The sequence below is a fragment of the Euleptes europaea genome, chromosome 4 (genome assembly GCF_029931775.1).
Source record: "Euleptes europaea isolate rEulEur1 chromosome 4, rEulEur1.hap1, whole genome shotgun sequence".
NCBI lineage: Eukaryota > Metazoa > Chordata > Lepidosauria > Squamata > Sphaerodactylidae > Euleptes > Euleptes europaea.
Genome location: NC_079315.1, coordinates 29,061,610 through 29,076,626, shown reverse-complemented (window position 1 = coordinate 29,076,626; position 15,017 = coordinate 29,061,610). Strand labels below are relative to the sequence as shown.

The 15,017-nt window shown below is 43.5% G+C and overlaps 1 protein-coding gene across 1 annotated transcript in view; it reads right to left on the bottom strand.

Moving 5' to 3' along the window:
• The window catches only part of ECPAS (Ecm29 proteasome adaptor and scaffold), a 99,574-nt gene that overhangs the window by 68,016 nt on the left and 16,541 nt on the right, over window positions 1–15,017 (bottom strand). Inside the window, exon 9 of the mRNA XM_056848216.1 lies at window positions 12,653–12,734. Coding sequence (XP_056704194.1) covers window positions 12,653–12,734 — 82 coding nt within the window. The remainder of the gene's footprint in view (window positions 1–12,652; window positions 12,735–15,017) is intronic.

Genomic DNA, 15,017 nt, shown 5'->3' with positions numbered 1-15,017 from the left:
ATTCACATATAGTACATATATATACATATCTGGCACAGTGTCCCAGCCAATGAACTGTTGGCTGCCTAGTTGCCAGGACTATCTAGCTCAGTCCAGTTTCGGCCAGATTTTCTGCTCAGTCATTGAGCGATTATGTGACACCACCTATCACCTGGCTGTCACTCAGATCATGGCAATCTGCTTGCTATGTGCAGTCTTAAATGTCAACAAGGGAATGCACGATTGCCCATAGAGAAACAGGGAAACTACACTTGCTAATAAAGAATCTCAAAAACTAAGGCAAGCGATTGCCCATAGGAAAAGCATGATTGCTCATAGGGAAAGCGTGATTGCCCATAGAGACAGCATGATTGCCAACAGAGACTCAGGCTAAACACCCTTGCTAATACACAATAAGGGAATACACGCTTGCCAACTGAGAATAAGGCAAACCACACTTGCCCATTGACAATAAGGGAGGCCATGCTTGCCCACAAAGAAATAGGGAAACTACTCTGGCCAGGAGAGAACCCGAAAACTAAGCACAACGATTGCCCATAGGGAATGCATGATTGCCCATAGAGAAAGCATGATTGCCAATAGAGACTCAGGCAAAACACCCTTGCCAATGCAAAATGAGGGAACCCATGCTTGCCAACTGAGAATAAGGCAAACCACGCTTGCCCACTGACAATAAGGGAGGCCACGCTTGCCCACAGACAAACAGGGAAACTACGCTTGCCAAGAGAGAATCTGAAAACTAAGCACAACGATTGCCCATAGGGAATGCATGATTGCCCATAGAGAAAGCATGATTGCCAATAGAGACTCAGGCAAAACACCCTTGCTAATACACAATAAGGGAATACACGCTTGCCAATTGAGAATAAGGCAAACCACGCTTGCCCACTGACAATAAGAGAGACCACGCTTGCCCATAGACAAACAGGGAAACTACGCTTGCCAAGAGAGAATCAATAAATGAAGGACAACGATTGCCCATAGGGAATGCATGATTGCCCATAAAGAAAGCATGATTGCCAATAGAGACTCGGGCAAAACACCCGTGGGAAAACACGCTTGCCAACTGAAAATAAGGCAAACCACGCTTGCCCACTGACAATAAAGGAGGCCACGCTTGCTCATAGACAAACAGGGAAACTACGCTTGCCAAGAGAGAATCCAAAAAACTAACCACAACGATTGCCCATAGGGAATGCATGATTGCCCATAGGGAATGCATGATTGCCAGTAGAGACTCAGGCAAAACACCACTGGGAACACACGCTTGCCAACTGAGAATAAGGCAAACCACGCTTGCCCACTGACAATAAAGGAGGCCACGCTTGCCCATAGACAAACAGGGAAACTACGCTTGCCAAGAGAGAATCCAAAAACTAACCACAACGATTGCTCATAGGAAATGCATGATTGTCCATAGGGAATGCATGATTGCCAGTAGAGACTCAGGCAAAACACCATTGGGAACACACGCTTGCCAACTGAGAATAAGGCAAACCACGCTTGCCCATTGACAATAAAGGAGGCCACGCTTGCCCATAGACAAACAGAGAAACTACACTTGCCAAGAGAGAATCCGAAAACTAACCACAACGATTGCCCATAGGGAATGAATGATTGCCCATAGGGAATGCATGATTGCCAGTAGAGACTCAGGCAAAACACCATTGGGAACACACGCTTGGCCACTGATAATAAGGGAGGCCAAGCTTGCCCAGAAAGAAACAGGGAAACTATGTTGCCAAGAGAGAATCTAAAAAGATTGCACAACGATTGCCCACAGGGAATGCATGATTGCCCATAGAGAAATCATGATTGCCAATAGAGACTCGGGCAAAACACCCTTGCCAGTGCAAAATGAGGGAACACACGCTTGCCCAGTGACAATAAGAGAGACAACGCTTGCCCATAGACAAACAGGGAAACTATGCTTGCCAAGAGTGAATCTGAAAACTAAGCACAATGATTGCCCATAGTTAATGCATGATTGCCCATAGAGAAACAGGGAAACTACACTTGCTAATAAAGAATCTAAAAAACTAAGGCAAGCGATTGCCCAGAGGGAAAGAATGATTGCCCATAGAGACAGCATGATTGCCAACAGAGACTCAGGCTAAACACCCTTACTAATACACAGTAAGGGAATACACGCTTGCCAACTGAGAATAAGGCAAACCACACTTGCCCATTGACAATAAGGGAGGCCACGCTTGCCCACAAAGAAATAGGGAAACTACTCTGGCCAGGGGAGAACCCGAAAACTAAGCACAACGATTGCCCATAGGGAATGCATGATTGCCCATAGAGACTCAGGAAAAACACCCTTGCCAATGCAAAATGAGGGGATCCATGCTTGCCAACTGAGAATAAGGCAAACAACGCTTGCCCACTGACAATAAGAGAGACCATGCTTGCCCATAGACAAACAGGGAAACTACGCTTGCCAAGAGAGAATCTGAAAACTAAGGACAACGATTGCCCATAGGGATGCATAACTGCCCAAAGAGAAACCATGATCGTCAATACAGAATCAGGCAAAGAACACTTGTGTCTAGCACTTTGGCCCGTAGGCAACCAGAGCCTGCCACTTCAGGACAGGCCAAAGCACTAAAGCATGCAGAAGGTGGAGGACTAGGAGTATAATTACCAGATCCCTCTTTGCCACCAGCATGAGGTTTTTGGGGTGGAGACTGAGGAGGGTGGGTTTGGGGTGGGGAGTGACTTCTGTGCCATCGAATCAAATTGCAATAGTGGCCATTTTCTCAAGGGAACTGATCTCTATCAGCTGAAGATCAGTTATAATAGGGAATCTCCAGCTAGTACGTGGAAGTTGGCAACCCTAACTAGGAGGCATGAGAAGGACCAAAGCAATCATCACCGCCATAGCATACCTGGTCAGAAGGTGCCTTGGTATCTCATGGAATCATTGAATCATAGAGTTGGAAAGGACCACCAGGATCATCTAGTCCAGGCCCCTGCACAATGCAGGAAATTCACAACTACCTCCCCCTTCCCACCCCCAGTGACCTCCTACTCCATTCCCAGAAGAAGGCCTAGATGCCCTCCCTCTCATGACATGCCTAAGGTCATAGAAACAGCCTTGCTGACAAATGGCCATCTAGCCTCTGCTTAAAAACCTCCAGGGAAGGAGCTCTTACTACCTCCCAAGGAACTGGTCCGACCTTCTGGGGCAACAGAAAACAACTCAGCACCATCCTCTATATGACAGCCCTTCAAGTACTTAGAATCATGGAATCATAAAGTTGGAAGGGACCACCAGGGCCATCAAGTCCAACCCCCTGCACAATGCAGGAAATTCACAACTACCTCCCCCCTCCACACCCCTAGTGACCAAAAGATGGCCAAGATGCCCTCCCTCTCATCATCTGCCTAAGGTCACAGAATCAGCATTGCTGACAGATGGCCATCTAACCTCTTCTTTAAAACCTCCAGGGAAGGAGAGCTTACCACCTCCCGAGGAAGCCTGTTCCTCTGAGGAACCGCTCTGTTAGAAAATTCTTCTTAATGTCTAGATGGAAACTCTTTTGATTTGATTTCAACCCGCTGGTTCCTGGTCCGACCTTCTTGAGCAACAGAAAACAACTCGGCACCCTCCTCTATATGACAGCCCTTCAAGTACTTGAACATGGTTATCATATCCCCTCTCAGTCTTCTCCTCTTCAGGCTAAACATACCCAGCTCCTTCAACCTTTCCTCATAGGACTTGGTCTCCAGACCCCTCACCATCTTTGTTGCCCTCCTCTGGACACGTTCCAGCTTGCCTACATCTTTCTTAAATTGTGGTGCCCAGAACTGAACACAGTATTCTAGTTGAGGTCTAACCAGAGCAGAGTAAAGCGATACCATCACTTCGCGTGATCTGGACACTATACTTCTGTTGATGCAGCCCAAGACTACATTTGCCTTTTTAGTTACAGCATCACACTGCTGACTCATGTTCAGTGTTTGGTCTACTACGACCCCAAGATCCTTCTCACACACATTACTGCTCAAACAAGTCTCCCCCATCCTATAATTATGCATTTGATTTGTCCTACCTAAATGCAGAACTTTACATTTGTCTTTGTTGAAGTGCATTTTATTAGTTCTAGCCCATTTCTCCAACCTGTCAAGATCATCCTGCATCTCGGCTCTGTCTTCTACCGTATTTGCTACCCCTCCCAATTTAGTATCATCTGCAAATTTAATAAGCATCCCCTCTATTCCTTCATCCAAATCATTTATAAAGAACAACACAGGGCCCAGCACAGATCCCTGAGGAACTCCACTAGTCACTTCTCTCCAAGTGGACGAGGAACCAGTAACTAGCACTCTTTGGGTACGATCTGTCAACCAGTTGCAGATCCATCTAACAATAATAGGATCTAAACCACATTTTCCCAATTTGGCAACTAGAATACTATGTGGAACCTTATCAAAAGCCTTACTGAAATCTAGATAAACTATGTCTACAGCATTCCCCTGATCCAGCAAGGTAGTAACTTTCTCAAAAAGGAGATAAGATTAGTCTGACATGACTTATTCTTGAGAAACCCATGCTGGCTCTTAGTGATCAGATCCATCCTTTCTAAATGCTCAGGGACGGACTGTTTGATGATTTGTCCGAACACTTTTCCTGGTATAGAAGTCAAGCTGATGGTCAGTAGTTACCCGGATCCTCCTTTTTCCCCTTCTTGAAGATGGGGACAACATTTGCCTGCCTCCAATCTTCTGGCACCTCACCTGTTTGCCAAGACTTTTCAAAAATAATGGACAGAGGTGCCGAAATTACACCTGCAAGTTCTTTGAGTACCCTTGGGTGCAATTCATTTGGCCCAGAGGATTTTGTTTCATTTAAAGAAACCAGGTGTTTGTGCACTACCCCAATGCCAATTCTAGGCTGCAAATCCCTTCCCTCATCACATGTTCTGTTTATGCCATGTTGAGCACCACTTCCCTCACAAGAAAAAACTGAGGGAAAGTAGGAATTGAGTTCTGCCCTCTCTTCATCTCCTGTTACAATTTCACTTTCCGGTCCATGCAATGGGCTTATCTTGTCCTTGTTCTTACCCTTACTCTGTACATAGGAAAAGAACCCTTTTGTTGCGTTTAGCATCTCTCGCTAGCCTAAGTTCATACTGAGCTTTAGCTTTCCTAACACTCTCCCTACAAGCACTAGTTATTTGCTTATATTCCTCTTTGATTATAAGCCACCCTGGCCTCTTTAGGTTCCTCCCATTTTTCCTTCTCATACAAATGGTTTGGGATTGCGCCTTCAGTATTTTATTTTTAAGAAATGCCCACCCTTCTTGAACTCCCTTCTCCTTAAGTATTTCCGACCATGGGATTCTACCTAGCATAAGTTTAAGTTTGTTAAAATTTGCTCTTTTGAAGTCCAACCTACATGTCTGACTACGTACAGGTTATCCTCTACCCAAGATTGTAAATTCCAAGAGTACGTGGTCACTACTACCCAGGGTGCCTACTACTTTAAGCTCATCAATCAGTTCTTCCCTGTTGGTGAGAATCAAGTCTAAGATAGCAGACCCCCTTGTTTCCCTGTCCACCTTCTGGAATAGGAAGTTGTCAGCAAGACAAGTCAGGAATTTATTGGATCTTGCATTTTTAGCAGCGTTGGACTTCCAACAGATATCCGGGTAATTAAAATCTCCCATGACCACCATGTCCCGTCTCTTTGAGAACTTTGTGATCTGGTCTAGGAAGTCCTCAGTCCCACCCCTCAACATCCAAAAGCAGAGGGTGGAGCCAGCAATTAACCCCAGTCACACTAGCCCTCCTCACTCAGGAAACTGACTTCTTTAGAAACTCTGGGTCCTGCAGACACTCAGCCCAGGTCCCTCAGGTTCTGCCTCTGGTGAGAGGAGCTTTCTTAATGAAGCACTCTCAGTCTCACCCCTCAACAGCCAACAGCAGAGGGCGGAGCCAGCAACTGAGTGAGTGATCAGCTGTATGTTCTCAAAATGCAAATGTTGCACTGCATGATTGCGGTAACACAACACTAATTTGTGCCTCCCCACTTGGATGGAAGACAGGACTCCATTTGCCGCCGCATTTCGAGTCTTGAGAGGGATGTGAGAACTATGATATATATGTTGGGCCTACAATAGTTCCATCCATACTTTATGTTCTGTGTTTTATACTGTAAAATTTGTAAATAATTGATGAGGTGCAGTTGGTTTGGGGGGTGTGTGTGTGTTATTGTTCTAATTGTTGATAGACCTTGGTAATTTTAAATTAATTTTTATGAACAAAAATCATCCTCTCTTATGTGACAATAAACGACTATGGAAAGCATGGGGTGATCCCCGCCCACAAGCAGGATTTGATGAAACTGAATCCCCCACTGCTAAAACTCTCTTTTCTATTTTGAAAGATGTACTCTGTTGCTTTGATCTTTCTCTTGACAGATGTCATGGCCAATGCTACAATGGAACATTGAATGTTACTGGACATTCTAGTGTATAGGCTCTCGTAAAGGCTGAGGAGCCAAAACCACTATATGTTCATTGTTTTGCACATGTGAACTTGGTGGTACATGATGTGTCAGAAAATGTTACTATGCATAGAAATTTCCTGAGTGAGTTATCTGACATGATCACCTTTGTGAAAAATTCACCAAAATGTCTCGCTTTGTTTACACACTTTCAGCAGGCAGAGAAAATAAACCAGAGACACTTTTGCCTCACTAGGTTGACTGTTACAGTCAGTGGCTTCAAATTATAGGGAGAAAAGTTTCTCCCTGTCTACTCTCTCCGTACCCTGCATAATTTTATATACCTCTACCATATCTCCCCTTAACCACCTTCTTTCTAAGCTAAACAGCCCTAAGCGTTTTAACTGCTCCTCATAGGACAGTTGCTGTAGCCTCCTGATCATTTTGGTTGCTCTTTTCTGCACCTTCTCAAGCGCTGCAATATCCTTTTTGAGATGTGGTGACCAGAACTATACCCAGTATTCTAGGTGTGGTATCACCATAGATTTGTATAAGGGCAGTATGATAGTAGCAGCTTTATTCTCTACTCCTTGTGTAATAATGGCCATTGTGGAATCTTCTGAGGAGAGAGGAGATCCTTGGGCAAAAACAGATGGATATGCACAAAGCTTGTGTAGATTTGTTACTTACTTCATTCTACAATTACTGCTGCTTGTGTTTGGTCAATTGGACACATTAAACAACTGTTCGAAAAAGTAATCTACAGTTCCATCAAGCAGAGTTTCTTCTTGCTTCTGCAAAGAAGAGTACAAAGCAACTGCGGAACAACTTTGAACAGTTCTGGACTGGTCACAATCATGAGTACAAAAGACTTAGATGTAGAGAGTCCTACTGTTCTTAGGTGCAGAAAGCCTGCATGATGTGTTGACGCCGGGTGTGATCCTCACCAGTTTCAATCTCCTAAAAGATTTTCCCGTAGAAATCCTTATGAAGTCATTGCTAATATGTACAGCAATTTACACAAACACTTTTCTTCAGATGTGTCGCAAAATTGAAAGGTTTGCCATAGGAGAGGATGATAGTATATATATTCTAAACTTTTACAAAACTGACTTGGATGGAGCCCGACTACAGGTTCATTGGGATATTTTTAGATATTGCAAAGGAGAGGAAAGTCAAACTTTTAGCTCTTTGTGATGTGATTGATCTATTCAGCAGAGAACAAGGAAAATGTCTGCAACAGCTACTTACCAGAATTAGCTAAGCTTATCAGAATAGCCCTCACATTACCTGTCTCCTCCTGTGCCTCAGAAAGGTCATTCTTATGTTTCTATAGAATAAATACCTTTCGACTGTCAAGCATGAGACAGGCAAGGTTCAATCACACGGCTCTTCTTCACGGTCATAAACAGATCTTTCAGGAAACTGATCTCAGTGTTATAGCTAATGAGTTCATTAACGGAACATCAATTAGAACAAATATATTCAGTGTCATAGAATCATAGAGTTGGAAGGGACCACCAGGTTCATCTAGTCCAACCCACTGCACAATGCAGGAAATTTCCAACTACCTCCTCCCCAAACCCCCAGTGACACCCTATTCCATGCCTTGAAGATGGCAAAAAAAAAAAACCTCCAGTATCCCTTGCCAATCTGGCCTGGAGAAAAACCTGCTTCCTGACCTCAAAGTGGCAATCTGCACTACCCTGGGCATGCAAGAAAGGGCCACGAGAGCCAAACATTGATGCAAACCATCGATCTTCCCTAAGGTCATGGAATCAGCATTGCTGACAGATGGCCATGTAGCCTCTGCTTAAAAACCACCAAAGAAGGAAGTTAAAGTACAGGTTATTTTGAATTATTACATTTTTAACAAGAGGGTTGTGACTAGATGAAGCAATCTGTTTAGGTTTATCAATAATCATACCAAGACGCGGCAACTATTGGGGTGGGGAGGTGAATGGAAAGGATAGGTAGGATATGGCAGGAAAGGATGCTTCTTGGGAAAACCAGGAGGTAATAGGGGATTAGGAGAATATTTGACTTTACTGTGATTTAAAAAATGTAAATAAAGAAACACTTTGCATTGTTAATTAAAAGTTAAGGTTGTATTTCAGCTGTCTGAAGATCATTGGTTGATGTCCCCCTAAATTTCTGGGGAGCCCTTAACAAAATCCCCCATGGCCTTGCTTCCGTAGATAGTGGCAATGGAGACTCCTCCCTGTGATGTCATTAGCTCCTCCCTATAATGTCATATTAATGCCTCTGGTCCAGACCCAGCCCTCCCCTCCAGGAAACTAGAATGTCTAAGCCCCTGGTTTGCCTTATTCTCTGTTGGCAAGCATGTATTCACTTATTGTGTCTTGGCAAGCATGCTTTCTGTATGGGCAATCATGCATTCCCTAGGGGCAATCATTGTCATTATTTTTCGAATTCTCTCTTGGCAAGTTTAGTTTCCCTGTTTCTCTATGGGCAAGCGTGGCCTCCCTTATTGTCAGTGGGCAAGCATGGTTTGCCTTATTCTCAGTTGGCAAGCGTGTATTCCCTTACTGTGTATTGGCAAGGGTGTTTTGCCTGAGTCTCTATTGGCAATCATGCATTCCCTATGGGCAATCGTTGTGCTTAGTTTTCAGATTCTCTCTTGGCAAGCGTAGTTTCCCTGTTTGTCTATGGGAAAGCGTGGTCTCCCTTATTGTCACTGGGCAAGCATGCTTTGCCTTATTCCCAGTTGGCAAGCATGTGTTCCCTTATTGTGTATTGGCAAGGGTGTTTTGCCTGAGTCTCTATTGGCAATCATGCATTGACTATTGGCAATCATGTATTCCCTATGGGCAATCATGTATTCCCTATGGGCAATCATGCATTCCCTATGGGCAATCATGCATTCCCTATGGGCAATCATGCATTCCCTATGGGCAATCATGCATTCCCTATGGGCAATCATGCATTCCCTATGGGCAATCATGCATTCCCTATGGGCAATCATGCATTCCCTATGGGCAATCATGCATTCCCTGGGCAATCGCTGTCCTTTGTTTTAGTACGTCCCAGCAAAAGTGTATGATAAAATAACTTAAAATGAACCACATCACTATTGCCTTCCTCTACAGAGTCTTCACTTGGTGAATCAGTTGAAACTTCCAAACTGTCTTCATAAGCAGGCCCACACAGCAGGGTAGATAAAAATAAAGGATTTTTTAAAAATTAAAAAAACCAGATTTTTAAAATTTAAATTTGATTTTTCTAAATAAAATGCTTTTGGAGGAATAATCTATCTAAAGCTGGTTTAAATAGTTTTCTATATAAAACACATTATAGTTCAAACGTTATTCATCATGAAATAAGGATTAGTTTTTAATTACGTAGCATGAGGCTTAGGGTTGCCAACCTCCAGGTGGTGGCTGGAGATCTCCCGCTATTACAACTGACGTCCAGCCAATAGAGATCAATTCCCCTAGAGAAAATGGCCGCTTTGGTGATTATTCTATGGCATTGAAGTCCCTCCCCTCTCCAAACCCCACCCTCCTCAGGCTCCACCCCAAAAATCTCCTGGTATTTCCCAACCTAGACATGGCAACCCTAATGAGACTATATATTCATGCAATGTTTTAATTTTTTGATAAATGAATTCCATTAATCCGTTCACAATGTCATGCTCTTCCAGAGGTTTCTGTAGGATTATTTTGGCAATTTTTCCATCTAGAAGATATTATCACAGATGCTTGGCTTTGCGGTTCTCAAAAACTGTGAATTTGTGTCTGCCGAGATAACATGCCTCTTCTTCTCAGTAAAAATGTTATAACATACAGAGTTGAGAAAAGACCGTAATCCCATTGTTCCTTTGAAAATCTATGTACACAGAATCAACCCCTTACCTCTTAAGTGGTAAGTTTCCAGAAGTTCAATGAATACAAGATTGTTTGGAGTGGAATAGATCTGCACAAGGAGCTAAGTGTGAGGAGGCAGGAGCAAGCAGTAAAAATGAAAGTGAAATCTTTTGAGCAGAATTCTCCACAAGTTTGGGATCTTTCTGTGTATAGCCTGAGGTTTATCATATTATTCTCTCCCTGTAGGAGAAAATCTACAATGGCAGCAGGCTGTAAAAGAGACCTAGTTTGGAAATATTTTAATGAAGTTCCTCTACCTAAGGGTAAGGCAGGCATGTGTGCAAAATACAAACACTGCAACAAAGAAATGCAAGGCCTGGTGGCCCGAATAAAAATGGAGATAATTATGAAATTATTGTGAGGTGAACTATCTATGTATTTCTAATACTATAATCAACTCAGTAATTTTTATATAACTGTAAGACCAATCTGAAAAGTTATTATTCTAAAAATGAAACCTTCATCTGGTTGTAAATATTAAGATTATACCAGCAAGAATGAGTCTTTGCATAGAAAACCATGATTTAAATCAAATCCACCCTACAACGCAGAGCATATTTGGAGCAGCAGCAAAACCTGGATGAAGCTAATGAACCAGCCAAAATATGTGACACAGAGGAGAGCTGTAGCCCTGGATCAAGAAGCACCCCCAAACTGTGCAGCTGGTTCTTGAAGGGGAAGTGCAACCCCATCAAGAACAGGAAGGCTCTGCATGCCTTGGTTGCCCTTATTATCAGTCAACAGAACCTCAGTCCTGTCTGGCCTGAGCTTCTAATATCCACATCAATCCTACTGCTGCCCTAGATACCAGTTCAGAATACCCTTGGTCTCAACTGGGGAAAAGTAGTAAAACTGGATATCATCTACAAACAGAGAACACATCAGCTCAAATTTCCAGATGAAGAAGAAAGAGAGTTGGTTTTTGTATGCCGACTTTCTCTACCACTTAAGGAAGAATCAAACTGGCTTACAATCACCTTCTCTTCCCCTCCCCACAACAGAGACCCTGTGAGGTAGGTGGGGCTGAGAGAGCTCTATCAGAGCTGTGACTAGCCCAAGGACACCCAGCTGGCTTCGTGTGTAGGAGTGGGGAAACAAATCTAGTTCACCAGATTAGCCTCCGCCACTCATCGGAAGGAGTGGGGAATCAAACCCGGTTCTCCAGATCAAAGTCCACCACTCCAAACCACCGCTCTTAACCATTTCACCATGCTGGCTCTCCCACCAGTTTCATGTACAGGTTAAATAGCAAGGGGGACAAACTATAACCCTGCAAGATCCCATATTTCAAATATGAAGAGCTGAGCAGTATCCTTGAGAATCACTTCTGAACCTGAACAGCCAGTTAGGATTGGGACCACCAGAGACTGTGCCCCCGAGACCCATCTCTAGTCAGCCAGTCCAGAAATATCAAATGCCACTGAGAAGTCCTGGAGAATTAACAAGGCCACTGCCTGGAAAATTAACAAGGCCCCCACCCCTGTTTTGGCAAACATCATCTTCCAGAAAGACCCATAACCAGGCTTGGAACCCGACTGAAATGAGAATGGATAATCTACTTTTCCAAGAAAGCCTGGAAGTGTACAGCTATTATAACAATGGAACTGAACATTGGTTGTTAGGTCATACACTATGTATCAGATCCTTATAAGTGCCCCAACTGCAGAAGGATATCGGGCGTTCTGATCTTTGCTAAGATCATTAGCACCCAAAAGATGCGACAACCAATAGAAGTGACAAATTCTTAACAAGAATTGCTGGAATGTTAGCCTTCTTCCTGGGGGGATGGAACAGCACAACTGACTTGCATCCCAGATCTTAAATTATGCCACACTTTTACAACTGGTGCCTGACCTTTAAGCTGGACTAATGCTAGCATGATTTTTATCTTTAGTCAGAAACTTTCACCTTGACCTCGCCCATCTATTTTAAAACCAACCTTCCATTTTGAACAAAGCAAGACATACAACTGCATTATCTCAGCAATGCCTACCCAAACAAATCTGGCCTATGGGAAGAACAGAGCAAACAAACTGGCAATCCAAATAGGAATGGCTGCTAAAGGGAGAAGCAAGAAACTAAAGGCCCCTATAAATTATTTTCCCCCTCTAACCTGGAAATGGAGAAAGAAGGGGGAGAAAGATTAGCAGAGAACTCTTGAGAACCACAGCTGGACACAATCCACTAATACAGCAAGCCAAAGAACAACCCCAAGACCTATTATCTTTTTTAAAAATATATTAATTTTTAGCATAAAAGTAACTTCATATAAATCAAAAAAGGAATGAAGATGAAAGGAAGCAAGCCTTACCTCCTTGGTTTTTAGTGGTATGTCTCCGAGGTAAACTTTGTACAGCTTGTTGATGATGGTTGGATTATTCCAGTCAATTAAACTAAATAATTTTTAAAAAGATACACATATGGTAAGGTCATAGAACTAATTATTTTAAATGCCTGTGAGTAAAGCCAATTAGTAGCCAGTATAGCATCACTTTCTCTTTCATGCTGTAAATCTCAGTAATTCGGTAAATACGCCTATGCATTCATTAAATAAATGACTCTTGGGCTCAGTTCAGATACCGCACTAAATCATGATTTAATTAAAAACGTCTGTGGTTAGTCAAGATATGTAAAACCAAGATCTGAAACCATGGTGGTTGGTTTATTAACCACATCATGGCACTGGGGAACAAACCACAGCGCAAGCCAGCACACTGGGTGGGTCCCAGGGGGTGGGGGTGACTTAAACCCAGAATTTATTGAAGCAAGCCCAGATTTCAAATGCATAATTGTGAGCCCAATTCTGGTTTGAAAAACTAACCTTAGATAAAAGAAACCTGACTTCATATATTGTCTCAAATGACCTTTAAACAGAGTATGAACCAGGCTCTGGAGTTTTAACCTTGCTACTTAATTGCCTCTCTCTCAGAAGATTTGCTGTGGCTTTGTGATCAGAAAAGGGTTTATATCTACACACATTCTCAGCATTGTTTGCTCCAACATCCATATAAGAAAAGCCAAAACTTAATGACAACAATATACATTCATTCACCGACTCATGACCCTGCTTAGTAAGCTTATAAAGATACAGGGATGGCTCCCACCAGAAAATATTGTTTTTCTTCTCTTGCAGAGCAGTCCTAAAGCAGAGTTACAGCCTTCTATATCCACCAAAGTCAATGGACGTAACTCTGCTTAAGGTGGCACTGTCAGGAAAGTGGCAGAAGAGAGCACCACCGGCGATGTGTCCATGCAGACATTTCTCCAGCTGCAGCCCCAACGGCTGTTCAGCAAATATTTGTCAAAACTCTCAATGGGCATGCCCAAGCCTTTGGATGCACTGCACATAGCTCTTTAGACCTTGGCCTGTGCATATACTCAGATATACAGCTATTTGTTCTAATCATACATTAACAGCCCATCTGTAAAGGGGAGGGCTGGAGCCGCATAGGAACCGACATGACCCCTACACTGGCATCCATGCCACTTGCGCTGTGCAAACTAGCACAGACGCCGGCGTAGGGGACATATGCCAGCCCCAAGGCGCCGTGCAGCAGCGTGAGCCTCCTGAGCCCGCGCTGCTTCCCCAGTGGAGTATGTCCAGTGCGCATCTCGGTAGGTGATCCCGGGGTGTTCCTGTAGAACTTTATGGGGAGTTTCACAGGGATTTTGAAATAAAGTCTTTTCCTTTTTTATTTTTCGTCTTGCTGCACCGGCAACAAGCTGCTTTGGAGGTGGAGCAACTGCGCCTCCTCCAGCCGCCACGAAACCACCCACCCACTCAGGAATGGGCTCTAAGAGTCCTGTTGTAATGTCCTGTTGTAATGCTATCAGTTTGCAATACTTTCCCCTCTCCGAGGGCTAGCGAACAAGGCAGGATCCCATGAGCTGAACTGGCATCAGTTAGAACCCTATAATCTTTCAAGTGTTCCTCAACACAAACAAATAGCACGGTTCTCCAAAATGCTGCGGTTGACATAATGAGAACTGAATTCATTTTCAAGTACATGTGTTTTTCTAAATTGTGGCACCCCTGCAATCATCACTGCCTAATAGCAGAATAAAGAAAGGCCAATGTTGAAACGACAGAAGAGTTGAAATAGGTACTTCATCTATTATGGTAAACTAAGGTTTGGAAAATTTGGGCAACATGCATCAACGTTCAACAGAACAGTAACATACAATAAAATTCCAAAAGCAGTACCACATACCACATTATTTCTTTGCTCATAACTGGTTGTGCGTTTTGCCTTTCCTATGATTACATGACTATTGAAGGGGCCTTGACAGTGTTGGTGGAGAAGGGGAAATGCTTGGTCCAGTACTATTATTCTCTTGTTCACACATGCAAGTAGCAAGTACACAGAAGCCCACATGACCACCACTAGGCCCCAGTTTCATAATTTAAACTGCCCATCACATGGTATACAGCCAAGGCAATTCTGAAAGGACATAGGCTCTCTCTTGCACAAGTATAATGCTGTTAAGTTAACTCATGGAAAGTGCTGTCAAACCTCAGCTAACTTACAGCAACTCCATAGGGTTTTCAAGGCAAGAGAAGTTCAGAAGTGGTTTGCCATTGCCTGCGAAGCAACCCTGGACTTCCTTGGTGGTCTCCCATCCAACTGCCAATCAGGGCCAACCCGGCTTAGCTTTTGAGAACAGGCTAGCCTGGG